The sequence below is a fragment of the Protopterus annectens genome, chromosome 12.part0 (genome assembly GCF_019279795.1).
Source record: "Protopterus annectens isolate FY-2018-M chromosome 12.part0, PAN1.0, whole genome shotgun sequence".
Lineage (NCBI taxonomy): Eukaryota > Metazoa > Chordata > Ceratodontiformes > Protopteridae > Protopterus > Protopterus annectens.
This window is the reverse complement of record NC_056746.1, coordinates 383009972-383030805: the sequence shown is the minus strand read 5'-3', so window position 1 is coordinate 383030805 and position 20834 is coordinate 383009972. Positions and strand designations below refer to the sequence as shown.

Sequence of the window (20834 nt, the reverse complement as noted above, 5' to 3'; positions counted from 1 at the left end):
TTGTTGATATATTCAACAAATATCTCTATATCCTGCCTTGTACCTTTCCAAATAATAAAAATGTCATCCAAAAACCTGTAGTATTCTACAATATGCTGTTTAAATTCAGTGTTGAAGATAAAATGCCTTTCCCAGTATAGCATGATGGTGTTTGCAAAAATCGGGGCACAGGCGGATCCCATGGCCACCCCTTCCTTCTGGTGATAATAATCACCCTCAAAGTATATAAAATTATATTTTAAAACCAATTCCATGTATAGTAATACATTTCTAAAATCCAATGCTGAAAGCCAGTCCATTTCTAACAGAACCTCCTCAAACCACTCCATCCCAATACCTTGAGGGATGACAGAAAATAATTCTTTAACATCTATGGTAATAAAAAACACACTTTCCAGATAAACACTTTTACTAATTTTACTTAGAAAATCCCATGAGTCCCTAAGGATGTGCGTCCATTTAGAGTATATGGGTTTTGTCATTGCATCCACAAATATTGCCATAGGTTGAGTTTTGGACCCATGGGAAGCCACTATGGGTCTAAGTGGGGGGTCAGTTGTGGATTTGTGTACCTTGGGTATTCCAAATATACCCGGTATAACTGGTTTTTTAACATGAAAATAATTGTATAATACCAAATCAATAGATCCAGTCAGTAAATTATCTTCCAAAATAATATCAATTTTGCTATAGTGTATATTAATCTCATTTTTAGAAATAAGACAATAATTCTCATCCTTGTCCAGAATTTCTTTCATTTTTCTTATATAGTCCCACTTATCCATCAAAACCACTCCCCCACCTTTGTCCGGCTTCATCACCCTTATCTCCCTATTCTTACTCAGGTCACTTAAAAGTTTTACCTCATCCTTACTTAAATTGCTATTAATAGAGGCACACGTCTTGTATTCACACCATATTCTATTAATGGCACAATGCTCAAAATTTAAAATTTCATTTTGCAGTGGTGGGTTCCAAGTACTATGCCTGGCAAACAACTTTTTGCTACCAATAGAATTGGTACTATTCTGCTTTTTATTTTCACTGTTAATATGTTGAAGATTTAATTTTCTGCAAAATAACTTAACATCTAGCATAAGCCTCTCCACACTAGGCACCTTGGTGGGTACAAAAGAAAATCCCTTAGTAAACAATTCAAAATGACTAGATTTAATTTCAATCCCAGAATAGTTGAAAATATTAAATTTGTTGTGAGTAAAAATAATCGGCTTAACATTCCCAGAATTACCAACCATGTTAACTTCACTCTGCTCCATGTCATAGTCTACATTGTCTAAAAAACCTGTTCTTCACCCCTATTCCTACCTGCAAAATTCTCTCCATTTGTAGCTTGTGCATAAGTTTGTTGGTTCCTATTTCTAAGTCTTTCAGATCTTCTCACTTCATCCACCAACTCAGGTGTACTCATTCCATTACCAACTCGTTCACCTTCCAATACAGGGAATTCATCATCTAACAGACTATTGCCTCTGTCTACAAAATGACCATGGTTAGAAAAGTTCCTATTATATCCAGTGTGCCTATTATATCCATTGTACCGCCCCTGATATCCCTGCTTGTAGCCACCCCTATAATTTCGATCATAAGTTGGTGTATCCCCCTCCCCCATTTGTACCTGTGGTTTGAAGGAACGTTGTCTAAATCTAGGCATCTTCGAATTTATGACATTAAAATTAGAAGTAAAATTCTCCCCATGCATATAAGGGAAGGGAAAGGGGCTTGCGCAGATGGGGCTAGTAGAAAACAAGGAACTTTTAAGTGTGGGAGATGTGCCCAATGTGCATACATTCATGAGAGCAAAGAGGTTACTATATCTAGCCTCCCCCTCAAATTAATATCCAAACATTACAGCAGCTGCTATACTAAAGGTGTGGTTTACATGGTGTTCTGTAAGGAATGTGGATGTTACTATGTGGGTAAAACAGAAAGAAAATTAAAAAATAGAATTTACGAACACATTAGAGACATCAACAGACGCAATGAGAACAATGCTTTGTATAGACACGTGATGAAATGTGTTAAAGCTGATTTTAAATTTTGGGTTCTTGAGGTTGTTGGGCCTCTGGAGAGAGGTGGTGACTGGGAAACAAAGGTGGAATATAGGGAAATGATATGGCAACTAAGATTGAATGCGTGTTGCGAAAAAGGTTTAAATGACCACATCTCCATTACCCCAGCACTTAAAATTCTGGCAGCGGACCCTAAAATTACAAAAACAAAAACAAATGATGTGATGAAAACATATGAAGAAGCCAAATCACAGGAAAATGGAGGATTATAAATTACAGTTATATAATGAAATAAGCCAGTTGACACACACACATAAATTGCCAGAACAGTTTAATTAGTGGTATTGTTTGGTATATATATATATATATATTTTTGTATATTTTAATTTTTTACATGTTATTGTATATACTATTGTTTATTTAAACTAACTTAAACTTTTCCAACTGGCTCATGAATCCTTTATGTTCATATAATGGAAGGTATGTCCTAACAAATACAGGAGATATTTAGGGTATACCCTTAGATTGGTGTCAGGGTAGGTTGCCGTATTGGTTAAGTCCCTTACAAGTTCAAGAGCCTTTTAATTTGTTAGAATTGGGGTTCAAATTCTGTCTGTTCTGTTTGTCTAATACACAAGTTGATTGGTTTTCCATCCCCTATTTTGTTAGGGCGAACCCCTATTCATGTTACTGCTGCTATTGTTAGGTGTATGCATGTTTAGCTTTCAAGCATTTTTTAGTATTTTTAAACATTTTTAAACATGTTTTTTAAAATGTTTTCAAACATTGGTTCCTATTAGCTGTATGCAGAAGCTATATGAATTTAAGTTTGCTTGGTTACGATTCTTTGAGCCACTGTAGTCGCACTTTATGACATAGATTATCTAGATATGCCATTGCTGTTTTAACGTTCCTGATCCTTGTTTATACATATTTATACACAATTTGATTTTGATTTTTTCGTTGGTTGTATTTGGTGGTGGGGGGTCGCATATATGTATATGTATATGTGTGTACCTGGAACAAGTAATGCACAATATGCCATATGTGGATTTTGTAACGAGAAATGCATTTTATTAGGCATATTTGCACATGGTATTGCAGCGCTGTATCTTTAAGGCTTAATAGTAGCTTATAGGGTGACTGTTGATTGATGTTAGTATAAAAAAGCTATTGTTAATTAAAAGATTCATTCTGATGAAGTCTCCGTTGCAAGGAGACGAAAGCGCTTAATTCAATCGTTCTATGGTATGGTGTTCTGGTTCGTGTTTTTACTTCGTATGTGCTAAGTTTGTGGAATAAAGTTTTTGAAGCTTTCGAGTTGCCTGCCTGTTTCTACACTACAAGGACAACCTTATTACACTGCAAGGATAGCCTTTATTGTGCCGGAGAATATACATTTTATATTCTTTACTCCCTTATGAGGATGCTGATGCTGAGGAATCAATTCCATCAGCCTCTCCGCCTGAGGATTACTCCTTTGGGGAGACCTTGCATACCATGAGGGAGCATTTCCATTGGAAAGTTCAGGATTTCTCAGAATCCAAGAAAAGGCTCAGAGACTTCCTTGTATTGCCTCAACACAGGACCCCTTGCTATCCCACCAGTTTTAGACATTGTGGATGATGTGTACACTGAATCCAGTTTGAACCCTGACTCCTTACCCCCAGCCCCACCCAAACCTGATAGATATTACAGAGTCCCTGACTCTCTCAAATTCCTGTACAAAAGCCCTGTTGCTGACCCTGAAACTATTTCTCAGGGACCCAAAGGGATTAAGGCCTCATCAGCAAAAAAACCCAGTTCCCTCTGACAGAGATTCCACAACATTAGACAGATGGGGAAAGAAGGTATATACGTCTGCAACTTTAGCAATGAGAGCCTTGAATTGTCAGTTTCACATGCTAAAATATCAGCAATTTTTGATGTCTCAGTTGAAACAAAAGATGCTTCCAGATTCAGATCCTCCTAACTTAAAAGAAATGCACGATTTATTGCATGCAGCTAAACAAGTGGGAAAACATACTTTGCAATGTGGGTTTGATTCCTTAGAGGCCTCCTGTAGAGCAGCAGTTACAGGCTCTGTCATTAGAAGGCATGCTTGGTTAAAAGAACATACGTTACCAGATCATGTTAAGGTCAAATTATTGGATGCACCTTTGCAGCGGGATGTGCTGTTTGGAGTTAAGGCAGAGGAGATATTAAAGATGATAGAGGATAAGGCAAAATCTATGCAAACGGTGAAAGATTTCTTACAGGTTCAGCCTCCTCGTTTTAGCAGAAATTGGCCAACAAAGAATTGGTCCTTTCCAGTCACAGATAGACCTCAAAGGGGCAGATACAGACGTCCAAGAGGTAGAGGTCAGACACAAGGCCCTTACAGGCCTCGACAATGGGGCACACCAGGCCAGAAAGAAGGGGAAGACAGGCCTCAACCTTATAAAAAACAGACTCAAAGACTTTCCACTACAGCTGCCAAACAGTTATCTCTTGGCAGCCCCCTTAGGGGGAAAACTGGCACTTTTCTATCACAACTGGCATTGCATCACCAAAGACAAATGGGTTCTCAACATTGTATCTCAAGTTTACAGGTTCCTTTTTCACACCCTGCCAAGGCTAAAAGGAATGCCAAATCTACCATCAAATCAATGGACAGAGGCTGAAAAACAAATTACAGCACTCATGGACATGAGAGCTATTCAAAAGGTACCACCACAGGAACAAGGACAAGGATTTTACTCAAGACTCTTTCTGATTCCCAGAAAGGACAAAGCCTGGAGACCCATTCTGGACCTTTCTACACTAAACACTTACCTGGATGTTCCGAAATTCAAGATGTTGACACCTACAGCAGCTTCTTCCCATGCTGGGCAAGAAAGCTTGGCTCGTGACTTTGGACCTCAGAGGCATACCTGCATGTTCCTATCAGATAAAACTGCAGAAGATACCTCAGATTTCTAGCTGGTTCAATGCAGTATCAATTCTCTGCACTGCCCTTTGGCTTATCTACTGTGCCCAGGGTCTTCACAAAGTGCCTGGCACCAGTAATTGCATTTTGCAGGCAAAAAGGAATTCAAATTTATCCATACCTGGATGACTGCCTGATTCAAGCAGAGAGCAAGGACATTCTACTAAAGCATCTGGTGTAAGTAAAAAAAGTTAAGTTGCCTGGGGTACACAGTAAACGAAAAGAAATCAAAGCTAGTGCCCTCACAACAGATAATATTCCTGGGTGCCAGCTTGAACACAGTGGCCCAGATGGCTCATCTCACGCCAGACGAGCAAGGACAACTGACTCAATATTTTCAATTAATGGCAACAAAGACCCAACTCCCTGCAAGAAAAATTCTGCAGGTCTTGGGCTACATGGCATCTTGCATACTACTAATGCCATATGCCAGACTGCATATGAGGAAACTACAATGGTACCTAAAGAGCGTATGGTCTCAACACTGTCAAAGTTTGGAAACAGTTATACCACTAATTCCTTGCCTACAGCAGGAGTTTCGATGGGCACAAGCTTGTCACCTCAAGGGACAGCCTTTCACTCAACCCACAGCCAGGCAGACACTGACAACAGATGCATCGGATTACGCCTGGGGAGCACACATGGCAGGAAAATGTATCCAGGGCGAGTGGCCCACAGAGCAAAGACATCTCCACGTCAATCAAAAAGAGATGCTAGCTGTACAAAATGCTATTATAGCTTTCAGGGACCTACTGCATCCAGGACAATTACTACTAAAGACAGGCAACACAACAGTTATGTGGTACATAAACAAGCAAGGGGGCACACACTCCTACCCCCTCTGCAGACAAGCCATGACCTTGTGGAACACAGCTCTAAACTACTAAGTTCATCTGCAAGCACAATTCCTGCCAGGAGAGAAAAACACACTGGCAGATGACCTAAGCAGAAACATTATGGACCCACACGAATTGGAACTGAATCCACAAATATTCAGAATGATAACACAAAAATGGTGGAGCCCGGTCATAGATCTGTTTGCTTCCCCAAAGAACTGCCAATTACAGAAATTTTGCGCAAGGAGCTACCATCCACAAGCATGGAAAGTGGATGCCCTCTCATTCAGCTGGAAAAAACTGCAAGTATACGCTTTCCCTCCTTTACTTCTCCTTCCAAAGGTACTCGTAAAAGCCAGGCAGGAAGAGCCAAAAATTATACTGATTACACCAGACTGGCCACGCCAGCACTGGTACCCAATCTTAAAGAACTTAGCACAAGAACCACCCTGGATTTTGCCTCAAAACCCAGAGTTGCTGACACAGCACAACAATCAGATACTTCACAGCCAGCTAAAGACCTTAAACCTAGCTGCATGGAAAATTCCCTAGTCAAGCAAGCAATACCTCTCTCCAAAGCTGTTATGGATGTCATTCTGGAGGCCAGAAGGCCTAGCACCCGGAAAGCATACTCTGATAAATGGAAGAGATTCTGTGCCTGGAACCAAGAGCACAACCTGGACCCTCTTGTCCCAAACATTCCTCAGATACTGCAATACTTAACTGAGATGCTGGACAAGGGCCTCTCTTTTTCCTCCATCAAGATCCACGCCTCAGCTATCTCTGCTCATTACAACATGGATCCACCAATTTTTTCTAATCCTTTGCTCAAACAATACCTCAGAGGGGCTAAAAACATAAGACCGCCCCATAGAGCACCTACACCAACTTGGGACCTCAACTTTGTTTTGGAAAAATTAACTCCACCTCCATTTGAGCCAGCTAACACAGCAGAATTAAAATACATCTCTTGGAAAACTGCTCTGCTACTGGCAATAACATCAGCATGAAGAGTTTCAGAATTACAGGCACTAATGGCAGTGGAACCTTTCCTCATCTTCCACTAGAACAGGGTGTCTTTAAGAACTAACCCTACGTTTATGCCAAAGGTGGTATCAAGTGTGGCTCTAAACCAAACTATTCACTTGCCAACTTTCTGTCCAAAACCACAGAACAAAGGGGAAAGACTACTACATTCTTTGGACATTCACATGCAGTTATGCTTCTACTTGGGCAAAACCAAAGCTTTCAGAAAATCTGAGCAATTATTGGTAGCATACGCTGCAGGAGCACAGGGAAAAGCCATTTCAAAGCAGTCTGTTGCTAAATGGATAGTACACTGTATACGTTTCTGCTATACCCACCATGGGAAACCTGTACCTAGCAGCATTAGATCTCACTCCACCAGGGCAACAGCCACTTCAACTGCCTACCTCAGAGGAGTACCCACCAAGGATATTTTGGAAGCAGCAACATGGAGTTCTGTGCATACCTTCACCAGACATTACCATTTGCCTTTATACTCCAAATCCAGAGCTGGCTTTGCCACTGCTGTACTGCAGGGCCTTCTAGCCACCCCTAATGCCTTAAAAATCCAGCCTCCCTACCTCCGCTTTGGGATTCCACCCAAGTGTAATGACTGCAGCAGTCTAACACTATGAACATAGTACAGTTTTGTACCTACCATAAATGTAGATGTTTGAGTGTTGACACTGCTGCAGTCCAGGTTTACCCTCCCTCCTTCCCCTCTTACTTTCTGGTACTTACCTAGGGCATCTACCCTTTATTACCTATGGGGAGTATTTGCTGGTAACTAAAAATGGTTGTTTGCTTTTCTTTTGTATTATTTACTAGCAGTATGAATTGCCTACCTATTTGGGGGCACCTGACATCTGGGGCAAGAAAAACTGAAGAAAATGGCGTCGGCTGCATCTTGTATACCCCTGTCGCACTGCCATCAGGGAGGAGGCGACAGCAACCGACGCCGGACCAAGACTATGGAACTCTGGCCAACTGTGGGACCACATGACGGCAGGATAACCCAAGTGTGTAATGACTGCAGCAGTGTCAACACTCTAACATCTACATTTATGGTAGGTACAAAACTGTACTTTATGTGCTACATAAACAAGCAGGGGGGTACACATTCTTACCCCCTCTGCAGACTAGCCATAGCATTGTGGAACACAGCCTTGAGCTACCAAGTGCACCTACAAGCTCAATTCCTGCCAGGAGAATTAAATACACTGGCAGATGGGCTAAGCAGAAACCTCATGGACCCACACGAGTGGAAATTGGAACCAAGGATTTTCAACTTGTTTGTTGACAAGCAAATGGGGAGCCCGGGTATAGACCTGTTTGCCTCTCCCCAGAACTACCAATTGGACAAATTTTGCACAAGTACTCCCCACAAACAAGCCTGGAAAGTGGATGCTCTGTCCTTCAGCTGGAAAAACCCATCAGTCTGTGCCCCCCCCCCCCACTGCCTCTGTTCTCCAAAGTACTACTAAAAGTCAAACAGGACAAACCAAGGATGATTTTGATTGCTCGAGACTGGCCGTATCAACACTGGTACCCCCTCCTGCGCAGTGTGTCACGGTTATCTCCATGGCACCTGCCTCAGACTCCTTCCCTGCTGTCTCACCAGGAGAACCAGATTCTACACCTTCAGCTACCAACACTGAACCTTGCAGCCTGGCTAATTACTTATTCTCTCCTTTTCCATCCCTCAGCAAACCTTTGGATTTCATTTTAGAGGCAAGGAGGCCTAGTACTAGAAAATCTTATGCTGAAATATGGAAAAGATTCTGTGCCTGGAGCCAATCCCAAGGGATGAGCACAGCAGCGTCCACTTTACCTCAGATTTTACAATACTTAACTGTGATGCTTCACAAGACCCTGTCTTTTTCCTCCATTAAAATCCACGCCTCAGCCATTTCAGCTCATTATAACACAGAACCTCCCCTCCTCTCTCATCCACTGCTCAAGCAGTTCCTCAGAGGGGCCAAAAATTTGAGACCACCCAAGAGAGCTCCAACCCCAGCCTGGGACCTTAACTTTGTCTTGGAGAAACTCGCCTTTCGTGCCAGCTGCTACTGCAGACTTAAATTTTCTTTCTTGGAAAACAGCTTTCCTTTTAGCAATCACTTCAGCAAAAAGGGTATCTAAATTACAGGCCCTTATGGTAGTAGAGCCTTTCATCATCTTTCATGCGGACAGGGTGTCACTCTGAACCAATCCATCCTTCATGCCCAAGGTGGTATCCAGCGTGGCACTTAATCAGTCCATTCATTTGCCAACCTTCTTTCCCAGTCCATAGAATAAAGGGGAACGGATACTGCATTCCATAGATGTGCACAGACAACTTAGATCCTACTTGGACAGGATTAAACCTCAAAGGAAATCTGAACAACTGCTGGTAGCATTTGCTGCAGGGGCAGAGGGAAAAAGGCTATTACAAAGCAAAACATTTCTAAATGGATAAGCTATTGCACTCACTTCTGCTGTAAGCACCATGGAAAACCTATCCCCCAGGAGATCAGACCTCACTCCACCAGGGCTGCATCTACCTCTACAGCCTTTCTCAGAGGCGTCCCTACCAGGGACATCCTAGAAGCTGCTACCTGGAGTTCTGTACATACCTTCACCAAGCATTATCATTTGCCAATTTTCTCTAAAGCAAGAGCTGGCTTTGCCACTGCAGTCTTGCAGGGCCTTATAGCTGGCCATAATGCTATCTAAACTCCTACTCTCAACCATAGCTTTTGGAATCTACCCAAATGTAATGACTGCAACAGTGAAACATGAAGAACATAGTACAGTTGTGTACACTTACCGTAAATGTAGATGTTGGAGTGTATTCAGTGTTGCAGTCCTGATTACCCTCCCTCCAGCCCCCTAAATTCTTTTGGCTATACCTGTACTTTCCTTTACTATGCTTAAAAGCTTTTTTGGTGTATTTGCTTTTTTGTTGGAGGTATATTTTTGTGATTTTATGTTTAATTGCTTCCCATTAGGGGGGCACCTGACATCTGGGGCAAGAAAAACTGATGTAATGATGTCGGCTGTATGTTTTAATACCCCTGACGACCTGACGTCATATAAGAAGGGACAGCAGCCAATGCAGGACCCAAGACTTTGTTAATCAGGCCGACTGAGGGCAACCTGCAAGCAGATTACCCAAATGTAATGACTGCAACAGTGAATACACTCGAACATCTGCATTTATGGTAAGTGTACACAACTGTACTTTCTGTACATGCCTTCACCAAGCATTACCACTTACCTATCTTTTCCAAATCCAGGGCAGGATTTGCTACAGCAGTCTTGCACCCATGTGAGATGACTGCAACAGTGAAACACGAAGAACATAGTACAGGTGTGTACACGTATCATAAATGTAGATGTTCGAGTGTATTCACTGTTGAAATCCTGGTTTCCCTCCTTCCAGCCCCCTGGTTTTCTCAGTCTTTCTCTGTCTCCTCTCTATGGCTATTCCTAATAGTATTGGTATTTACTTTTTACTGGTGGTGGTTTACACACCATATACTAGTTCCCTATTTGGGGGCTTCTGACATTTGGGGCAAGATAAATTGATGTAATGATATCAGCTGCCTGTTTTTTATACCCTTGATGACCTGACGTCATGGAAAAAGCGACAGCATCCGATGCAGAAATACTAAGACTCTGGTAGTCTGGCCGACTGAGGGCTACCTGCAGGCAGATAACCGAAGTGTGATGACTGCAACAGTGAATACACCCGAACATCTACATTTATGGAAAGTGTACACAACTGTACTTTCAGCACACTGCTGTAACTGTGTCATTCGTTATTCTGGAACGGCACTTGGATGAGGGACAATGTTTTTCATTATCTCCCTAAACATGTCCTATCGCAGTGTACGTTTTGGAAAATATTGATGATGGAAACAGTAGTGTGTCCTGTTAGTGCATGCTTTAGGAAAGTTGTGATGGTTTGGGGACTGTAAATGTGTTGCAATCACTGCCCTGTTAGTACACAGGCAGTACAATGATATAGACTACATGTTGGCTTAAAGCAATGATTTTTTGAAACTTTAGCAGAGTGCTACTGCTTTGAACTGGGTGACTGTTGTAACAAAGCAGCCTACACAAATGTCTCTACAAACTGACCTGTGTGTTCTCAACCAGTGAAGAGCTTTGGATGTTCTTCATGTTTCCCTGTTGCAGTCATTACATTAGGGTTATCTGCTTGCAGGTTGCCCTCAGTCGGCCTGATTAACAATGTCTTGGGTACTGCGTCGGTTGCTGTCCCTTCTTCCATGACGTCAGGGGTATAAAACATGCAGCCGACGCTATTACATCAGTCTTTCTTCCTGTGCGGTGCCTGAAGCAGAAGCAGCTCGCAAGTGCTGGTCGGCCGACTTCTGAAATTTTTGTTTTTGAGTTTCAGAATCGAAGTCTTCAACTAAAGAGAAGTACCCCGTTGGGGAAACTTTTTCTTGCTCCTTACCGATGTCAGTAAAAGTTAATTGCATTAATTGTGGAAAGCAAATACCTCATAAAGATTTTCATTCATACTGTATTCCTTGCCTAGGCCCTAACCACGACGTACCTTGCTGTCGGTTTTGCGCTGTATTTAATCAGTGCACTATCCGTCGTCGGTATATTTTTGCCTCTAAATATTTTGGTTCTCTGTTTAATTATCCAGAAATGTCATCGGTTAGCCATCCGACTACCGGGATTCCGAAAAAATGCAAAAATAAAGAGAGAGACAGGCCGCCGAGGTCCAAAACTGCCGATGATGCTTCTCCTAAGCCAGTCGCCAGTTCGCCGGTACTCAATGAGGTGCTTTCGCAGCCCTTGATACCCGCTACTTCTGATTTGCAGGCCTCTACGGAGACCCATTCGGAGTCCGGTATGCCGCGAGATGCTTCAACTATGGAACCCGCGAATGTCTCTACCTTGGATGGGTCTGGAGCCGCTGTGCAGACACAGACTTCTGAGGCCTGTATTCAGGCCTACGGACTTGCATATTAAATCGACGCCTCCTTTATTACTTAGGCCTAAATCTCGATCCATGTCTAAAAAAACTATGCCCAGGCCACATGCTCAGGCCTCTATGCCTACAAAACAAGAATGGCTGAAGATCTAATAACTCTAATCAGGGGTAGCCACCCCCCCCCTTCGCCTAGGACTGAGGTTGATTATGAATCTTCTGATCAGGATTCTTTTTTTTCTGACTCTTCTGATGACCTGGATTTGTCCTTACCTATTTATGAGGATTCTGATGCAGAGGACTCTATTCCCTCTGCTTCCCCTGCCAAGGATTTTTCTTTTGGGGAAACCTTATATACTTTAAGGGAGCATTTCCACTGGGAAAGCCAGGATTTTTCTGATTCAGAAAAGTGGCTTAGGGATTTCCTTCTCCTACCTCAGCATAGGCCTTTAGCTATTCCTCCTGTACTAGACATTGTTGATGGTGCTTTCTCGGCATCTAGTTTGGCCCCTGATTCCCTGCCTCCTGCTCCCAGAAAACCTGACAGATACTACAGGGTCCCTGAGTCCAACAAGTTCCTTATCAAAAATCCTATTGCAGATCCAGAAACTATTTCACAGGGGCCCAAGGGCATTAAGGCTTCTACTGCTGAAAATCCTACCACTTCTGATAGAGACTCCAGGGCGCTGGAAGGTTTACACTTCTGCAACCTTGGCTGTTAGGGCTTTAAACTGCCAGTTTCAAATGTTAAAATATCAGAAACATGTTATTGGACTGCTTAAACAGAAAATGATGTTGATTCCTGACTGTGTGGAAAATAAAGAATTACAGGATTTAATGCATTCTGCCGAACAACTTGGAAAACATACTTTGCAATGTGGTTTTGATTCATTAGAGGCCTCTTGCAGGGCTGCTATTACTGGGTCTGTGCTCAGAAGGCATGCTTGGCTTAAGGAGCAATCTTTGCCTGATCATGTTAAAGCTAAATTGTTGGATGCTCCTTTAAATCAAGACCGCCTGTTTGGCAACAAGGCTGAGGAAGTTCTTAAAAAGATGGAAGGTAAAGCTAAATCTGTGCAAACTGTTAAAGATTTTTTTACAAGTTCAGCCTCCTAGATTTAGTAGGCACTGGCCCTCTACGAATTGGTCCTTTCCAGCCCCTTCCAGGTCTTCTCAAGCCAAACCCAGACACAGCAAAAACCCCAGGTTTCAGTCTCAGTGGGGGGCCTCCACTTCCAAGTCTGGGAATAATAAGACTCCCCCTATGGTAAACTGTCTCAGTGGCTTCCTTTTAAAATTTCCAAGCACTTATCTGACTGCCCCTTTGGGGGGAAGAATTGCTCTTCATGCAAAGAACTGGGAACTCATTGCCCAGGACAAATAGGTTTTAAATATAGTGTCCCAGGGATACAAATTTCACTTCCACACGCTGCCAAAACCAAGTGGGTGGCTGGACCTGCCTACAGAGGCCCAAAAACAAGTACTTTTCTCTCTTAAGCATGGGGGCTATTCAACTGTACCAGAAGAGGAAAAGGGACAAGGTTTCTACTCAAGACTTTTCCAGGTACCCAGAAAAGACAATTCAAGGCGTTCTATCCTGGACCTGTCTACTCTAAACACCTTTTTGGAAATTCCAAAATTCAAGATGCTGACTCTTCACCAGTTACTTCCTATGCTAGGTAAAGATGTCTGGTTGGCAAATCTAGATTTAAAAGAAGCATACCTGCACATCCCAATCAGGGAATCTTGCAGAAGATACCTATGCTTCAAAGCAGGCTACACACACTATCAGTTCTCTACACTGCCCTTTGACTTATCTACTGCACCCAGGGTAATTCACAAAGTGCGTAGCGCCAGTTATTGCATTTTGCAGGCAATACCTGGATGATTGTCTAATTCAGGTAGAAAGCCAGGACATACGTTTGAATCATCTGGCCTTTGTAAAAAGGGTTCTAACTTGTCTGGGGTACACCATAAACGAAAAGAAATCACACCTGGTACCCTGTCAACAAATTATATTCCTAGAAGCAAGCTTGAATGCAACTTCCCAGATTGCTTACCTCACGTCAGAAAAGCAAATTCATTTGACAACCTACTTCAAACAAGTAGCCACAAAAACCCTATCTGCAAGACAAATACTGCAAGTCTTGGGGTTCATGGCCTCCTGCATTCTTCTAATTCCATATGCAAGACTGCATATGAGGAAACTACAGTGGTATCTAAAAAGCCTATGGTGTCAACATTCTCAAAACCTAGAAACAATGAATGTTCTTCATCTCACATTGCTGCAGTCCTAACACTAGGGTAGTCCGCTGTCCCAGTCGTCTAATAATTAGTGAGAAGGCTGCGACGTCGGGTGGTCAACAGACTGACTGACGCCAGGCCAGGGCCATGCGCTTGACCATGACCATATCCATATCGGTCTTTTTTTTCCGATGGTCCATGTATGTGCAGTAGCATTATGAAGGCAGGTTGGCGTGAAATTTTTGAAGTCGGAGAAATGACCTAATCAATCAAAGTTTCAAGGGAATACTCCTTGATTTTGGTTTTTCTATACCTTGCTTAGGGCTGAGCACCAATTATGTTTGTTGGATGTCGCTCTTGTTCTAGATTTAACAAGCTATAACAGGTTAGTTTTGGGAAGCGTTGTAATTATAAAATGCCGTCGGATGCTCCGGCCCCTCTTCGCCTAAAAAGCGCAAGGACAAAGTAGCAAAGCCTAGGTTGAAAGAACGTGTTCCGGACGCGGTTTTCTTTGGAGGGAGCTGGAGAGCCGGAGGTTTTGCCAGAAGTTTCTTTGGAGGAGAGACTTTACTGTTACAAGAGATGTGTCCTCTCAGGAGAGGAGAGGCTGGCTGGAGGGCTTCTCAGGTAAGGTGGTTAGGCCCTCCCTTGTTTCCAAGGCTTCTTTCGAGAGGCAGGCCAGGCTTAATTCAGTGGGCCTAGGGTGGAACCTGAGCTTGAGAGTTTTGAGCAGTGTTCGAGGGCTTCTGGTCTTTGACTGAGAACTTACAGGATATTGATTCCAGGAAAAAGGCTTAGGAATTTTGTTTCTACCCCCAGCATAGGCTGGCAAGCTCATAAGTATCTTTTAAGAGTCCTAGGGCAGACCCCAGAAACTGTTTGGGGCCTAAAAGGTGTAAAGGCTTCTGTTAAAAATCCTGTTCCTCCTGATAAAGAGGCAAGGGCTTTGGATAGATGGGGGGAAAGAAGGTGTATAACTTCTTCCCTAGCCATGAGGGCTTAATTGGCAGCCAGTTCCACATGTTAAAACCAAAATTATTATCTTTCACAATTGAAAAGTCTAAGGTGGATGCTGGAAGAAGGTAATAAGTGTAAAGAGTTGCAGGATTTAGTTCATGTTTCTGAACAGGTGGGTAAGCACTTTTTACAATGGTTTTTTGTTGATGCAGTAGCCTCTTCTTGGTGGCTGCCACTGTCTTCTGTTCTGCCATGAGCACATTGAGGGATCAGATGCTCCGTTACAGTCTGATGTGTTGTTTGGTTCGTCCTGTGGAAGCAGTTTAAAAGAAAAAAATGAGGAGGCTAAGTCTATGCAGACTGTTAAAGATTTTTGTGCAGTCCAAGTTTAGTAGAAATTGGCCTACTAAGGGGGTGGACATATATTTTTCTTATGATTCCCAGTCTAGGGGTAGGTAGGTAGTAGTGAGAGGGCAGAGAGCCAAGGTTTTAGGCCTAGAACAGGAGTTCACCTGCTCAGTCTTCTGGTGAGGGCAGGGGTCAGTCCTCAGAACAACAGACCTTTAGAAGCTTTTCGGTTCAGCTGCCAGAGCCTTCTCGTCCGGCAGCACCTCTTTAGGAGGAAGGTTGGCACTTTTCAAGTTTGGAGTTTAATTACCCAAGAGACAGATGGGTATTGTGGATATCATTCCGGTTACAGGTTTTATTTCCATACCTTGCCTCCTTTCAAAGGCATGCCAGACATTCCTCCTCTACAAAAGAAGAAGCTCAAGCAAATTTTCTGTTCTTCAAATAGGGGCCAGGGCCAGGTTCCTGTACTGCCAGAAAGGGAGGATTTTATTCTTTCTATTCTCGCCTACCAAAGGAACACGTGGAGACCAATTTGGAGACCAATTGATTTATCTATCCTCAACACTTATCTGGACATTCCAAGTTCAAAATGTTGATGGCGTTACAACAGCTTTACCTCTGCTGGGAAAAGATCACTGGATGTAACTTTAGATCTCAAGGAGCTTTACCTTCATTGCCTATCAGACAAAGTTGCAGGGAAGTATCTGCGTTTTGAGCTAGAATTCCAATGTGATTCTCTCTCTTGCCTTGCCTTTATCTCTACTCGCCAAATATTCACAAAAGTTCTGGCTCAGTTTCAGGCTAATTACTTCAGGCTAAAGGAATACAATCTATCCTTACTTTTGGCTCGAAAGGATTCTGGCTCAAGAAAGGAAAGAACTTCAGCATTCAGCATTTGTGAGATGCCTGGGGTATTCTGTGAGCGCGAAATAAGTCCAGCTGTACCCTCTCAAGACATATGCTTTTTGGGTGTGAGACTGAATACAGCAACCAGATGGCCTTTAACCCCCCGGACAAACAAAAAATTTTTTTCTTTTACTTTCCTTTCCTTCTCAGTTCTCGGGCTGACTGGGGTTCATGGCATCTTGTATTCTGGTGCTCCTTCCAAAAGCCAAATGATATATAAGCTGCAATGGTATCTCAAGGAATTTTGTGGTGGGGCAGGAATGTCACCTAAAACAAGGACTCTCTGTGACCCGCCAGGAGGGCGAGATTCTTTCTAAGACAGATCTGCCAGACATAGCTTGGGGAGCTCAATGGCTTTCAAGGGTTACTTCTTCTTCAGGGCAGGTGTTGATTCTAAACAACACAAGATTTTGTGGGAGACTGCCTTAAACTAAATCTTTTCAGGGGGCAAGGTTTCACTGGAGCACAGAACTCTTAGCAGATGTGTTAAGTATGGCAAATCATGGATCCCCCAGTGGGAGACTGCGCTCAGCTTACAACCTAATCTTTCAGGCAAAGGTTTCTGCCGGAACACAGGAGCTCCTAGCAGATGTGTTAAGCAGGCCAAATCCTTGGATGGAAACTGGATCTTCATGTATTTCGAATTGACAGTGTCTCATGGGAACTGAAAGTGGATGCTCTTTCTTTCAGTTGGAAAAATCTCATGTGTGTATGCTTCCACACCTCTCCCTCTCCTCCCACTCCTCTAAAGGTCCAGATTGGCCTCGGCAACACTGGTACCCATTACTTTTGAATGTGATTTTGGAAGCCAAGACCTAGTACAAGGAAAAAGTGTACGCAAAAAAATGGAAGAGATTTTATTTTTGGAGCAGCAAAGGATTTGGAGGTTTCTGAGCTAATTTTTAATGGCTGTGTTCAATATCTTGGTGTCAACATTCTCAAAACCCCACGTAGGCTCCTACTATACTTGGGGACAGATTTTTTGTTGGAGAAACTTACTCTACAACCTTTTGAACCTACGGCTACTATGAATGCTGGCTCTTGTCATGGACTGCTTTTTTTTGTGTGCTGCAGCAGTTGGAAGGTTTCTAGTGCAGGCCCTTATGGCGGAGCCTGTTTGAATTTACCATGGCAGGATGAGGGTATTATTCGTACTCCTATTTTTTTATTTACACAAGGTGGTCTCCTTGTAGCTAAATTAAACCAAACTATTCCATTGTACTACTTTTTATGCAATTCCCCAAATAGATTTTAATGATTTTAGCAGTTGGAGGTGTTGAGCATTTCTTTTTAAATTTAAGCAGGACCCCAAGTTTCAGCAGTTGTTTGTTATTTTTGTTTGGATTTTGTTTTGAGTTCTCAGGTCAAGCCTGTGTTTTTTCAAACTATGTCTTTTAGGATTGGTTTGTCATTGCATTCATAGCTTCCCATCATAGCAAGGAGATTCCAGCAATGATTGGGCCTCATTCATCTAGGTTTACTGCATAGTAGAAACAATGATTCATATCATACCTTGCCTACGACTAGAGTTCCTTTGGTGGGCAGAGGCCTGCCACCAAAACAAGGGACTAACTTTCATACCACCCACTGCCGTCCAAACCCTAACAGATGCATCAGACTATGCATGGGGGGGGGGCTCACCTGGCAGGGAAGTACATTCAGGGAAAATGGAATCCAAGTCTAATGCGCCTGCATACCAATCAAAAAGAAATGTTAGCTATACAGAATGCTCTGACAACCTTCAAGGACCACATTCTTCCAGGACAACTAATGGTAAAGACGGACAACACCACTGTCATGTAGTACATAAACAAGCAGGGGGGTACACATTCTTACCCCCTCTGGAGACTAGCCATGGCATTGTGGAACACAGCTTTGAGCTACCAAGTGCACCTACAAGCTCAATTCCTGCCAGGAAAATTAAATACACTGGTAGATGGGCTAAGCAGAAACCTCATGGACCCACACGAGTGGAAACTGGAACCAAGGATTTTCAACATGTTGACAAACAAATGGGGGAGCCCAGATATAGACCTGTTTGTCTCTCCCCAGAACGATCAGTTAGACAATTTTGCATAAGGACTTCCCACAAACAAGCCTGGAAAGTGGATGCTATGTACTTCAGCTGGAAAAAACCTATCAGTCTATGCCTTCCCCCCTCTGCCCCTGCTCTCCAGAGGTCAAACAGGACAAACCAAGGATGATTTTGATTGCTGCAGACTGGCCACGCCAACACTGGGTACCCCCTCTTGCGCAGTGTGTTATGGTTCTCCATGGCACCTGCCTCAGACTCCTTCCCTGCTGTCTCAGCAGGAGAACCAGATTCTGCACCCTCAGCTTCCAACACTGAACCTTGCAGCCTGGCTAATTACTTAATCGCTCCTTTACCATCCCTCAGCAAACCTGTGATGGATATCATCTTAGAGGCAAGGAGGCCTAGTACTAGAAAATCTTATGCTGAAAAATGGAAAAGATTCTGTGCCTGGAACTAGTCTCAAGGGATGAGCACAGCAGCACCCATTTTACCTCAGATTTTACAATACTTAACTGAGATGCTTCACAAGGGCCTGTCTTTTTCCTCCATTAAAATCCACGCCTCAGCCATTTCAGCTCATTATAACACAGAACCTCCCCTCTTCTCTCATCCACTGCTCAAGCAGTTCCTCAGAGGGGCAAAAATTTGAGACCACCCAGGTGAGCTCCAACCCCAGTCTGGGACCTTAACTTTGTCTTGGAGAAACTAACTCCATCTCCTTTCGAGCCAGCTGCTACTGCAGACTTAAAATTTCTTTCTTGGAAAACAGCTTTCCTTTTAGCAATCACTTCAGTTAGAAGGATATCTGAATTACAGGCCCTTATGACCGTGGAGCCTGTCATCATCTTTCATGCGGACAGGGTGTCCCTCAGAACCAATCCATCCTTCATGCCCAAGGTGGTATCCAGTGTGGCTCTTAATCAGTCCATTCATTTGCCAACCTTCTTTCCCAATCCACAGAATAAAGGGGAACGGATACTGCAATCCTTAGATGTGCACAGACAACTTAGATTCTACTTGGACAGGACTAAACCTCAAAGGAAATTTGAACAACTGCTGGTAGCATTTGCTGCAGGGGCAGAGGGGAAGGCTATTTCAAAGCAAACCATTTCTAAGTGGATAAGCCATTGCATTCATTTCTGCTGTAAGCACCATGGAAAACCTATCCCCCAGGGGATCAGACCTCACTCCACCATCTACCTCTACAGCCTTTCTCAGAGGCGTTCCTACCAGAGACATCCTAGAAGCTGCTACCTGGAGTTCTGTACATACTTTCATCAAGCATTATCATTTGCCAATTTTCTCTAAATCCTGAGCTGGCTTTGCCACTGCAGTCTTGCAGGGCCTTATAGCTGGCCCTAATGCTATCTAAACTCCTCCTCCCAACCATAGCTTTGGGAATCAAATGTAATGACTGCAACAGTGAAACAAGAAGAACATAGTACAGTTGTGTACACTTACCATAAATGTAGATGTTCAAGTGTATTCACTGTTGCAGTCCTGGTTACGCTCCCTCCAGCCCCCTAACTTCTGTTGGCTATACCTCTACTTTCCGTTACTATTCTTAAAAAGCCTTTTTGGTGTATTTGCTTTTTTGTTGGAGGTATATCTTTGTGCTTTTATCTTTAATTGCTTCCCCATTAGGGGTGCACCTGACATCTGGGGCAAGAAAAACTGATATAATAGCATTGGCTGCATAGTTTATATCCCTGACGACCTGACATCATGGAAGAAGGGACAGCAACCGATGCAGGACCCAAGACTTTAATCAGGCTGCTGAGGGCAACCTGCAAGCAGATAACCCAAATGTAATGACTGCAGCAGTGAATACCTTCGAACATCTACATTTATGGTAAGTGTACACAACTGTACTTTTTCTGTAATGCTGTCTTCTTGTACCTGAAAATTTATACATTCTGCTGATCTTGGTAGTTCAGCATAGTAACCAACAAATTTGTGTCTCAACAGGAGAGGTTGAAAGCTAGCGAACACAGAATTGAACTTGAGGAAAAAGTGTCAAAGAGAACCCCTGATGCACCAAAACAAGGACTGAGTACTGCTACCTCAGGAATGTTGCAGAGGAAACGACCTCCTTCCTCTCCTACCACTTCATTTAGCAAACCAGTTGGTACACCACCCTTGTCTCCCATGGCTTCAGCAGTTCCTGCACTCAAGACTGAAATTAGGCACAAAATCGAGGAGCCATTAACTCAGCAGCCCTATTCTTACCCTGCAACTCCAGGTTCACACCACTCCAGTCCTCCCCCTGCTTCTCCCCCTCCCACCCCATCAATCTCTCTGAAGGAGGAGGCATCAGAAGAAGCAGATAAGAAGGAACTAGGTCTAGGAAAAGAATCTTCCCCACCATTTCAGACTCTGTTTCCAGGTAAAGCACTTTTTTTTCATAAAGTTGTGCAAATGACACTGCAAACACCATAGGAAAAAGTGGGCAGTTGTTTCAGAAAACAACAGAAGTGCTTCACTCCACTAACATTCCTTTGAACATGTTTACTTTTTGTTAATTGGCTAA

At 43.1% G+C, this 20834-nt stretch overlaps 1 protein-coding gene across 1 annotated transcript in view; it reads left to right on the top strand.

The window, feature by feature from the left end:
• The window catches only part of TNRC18 (trinucleotide repeat containing 18), a 725141-nt gene that overhangs the window by 165144 nt on the left and 539163 nt on the right, over window positions 1-20834 (top strand). The window contains exon 7 of the mRNA XM_044088920.1: window positions 20273-20690. Coding sequence (XP_043944855.1) covers window positions 20273-20690 — 418 coding nt within the window. The remainder of the gene's footprint in view (window positions 1-20272; window positions 20691-20834) is intronic.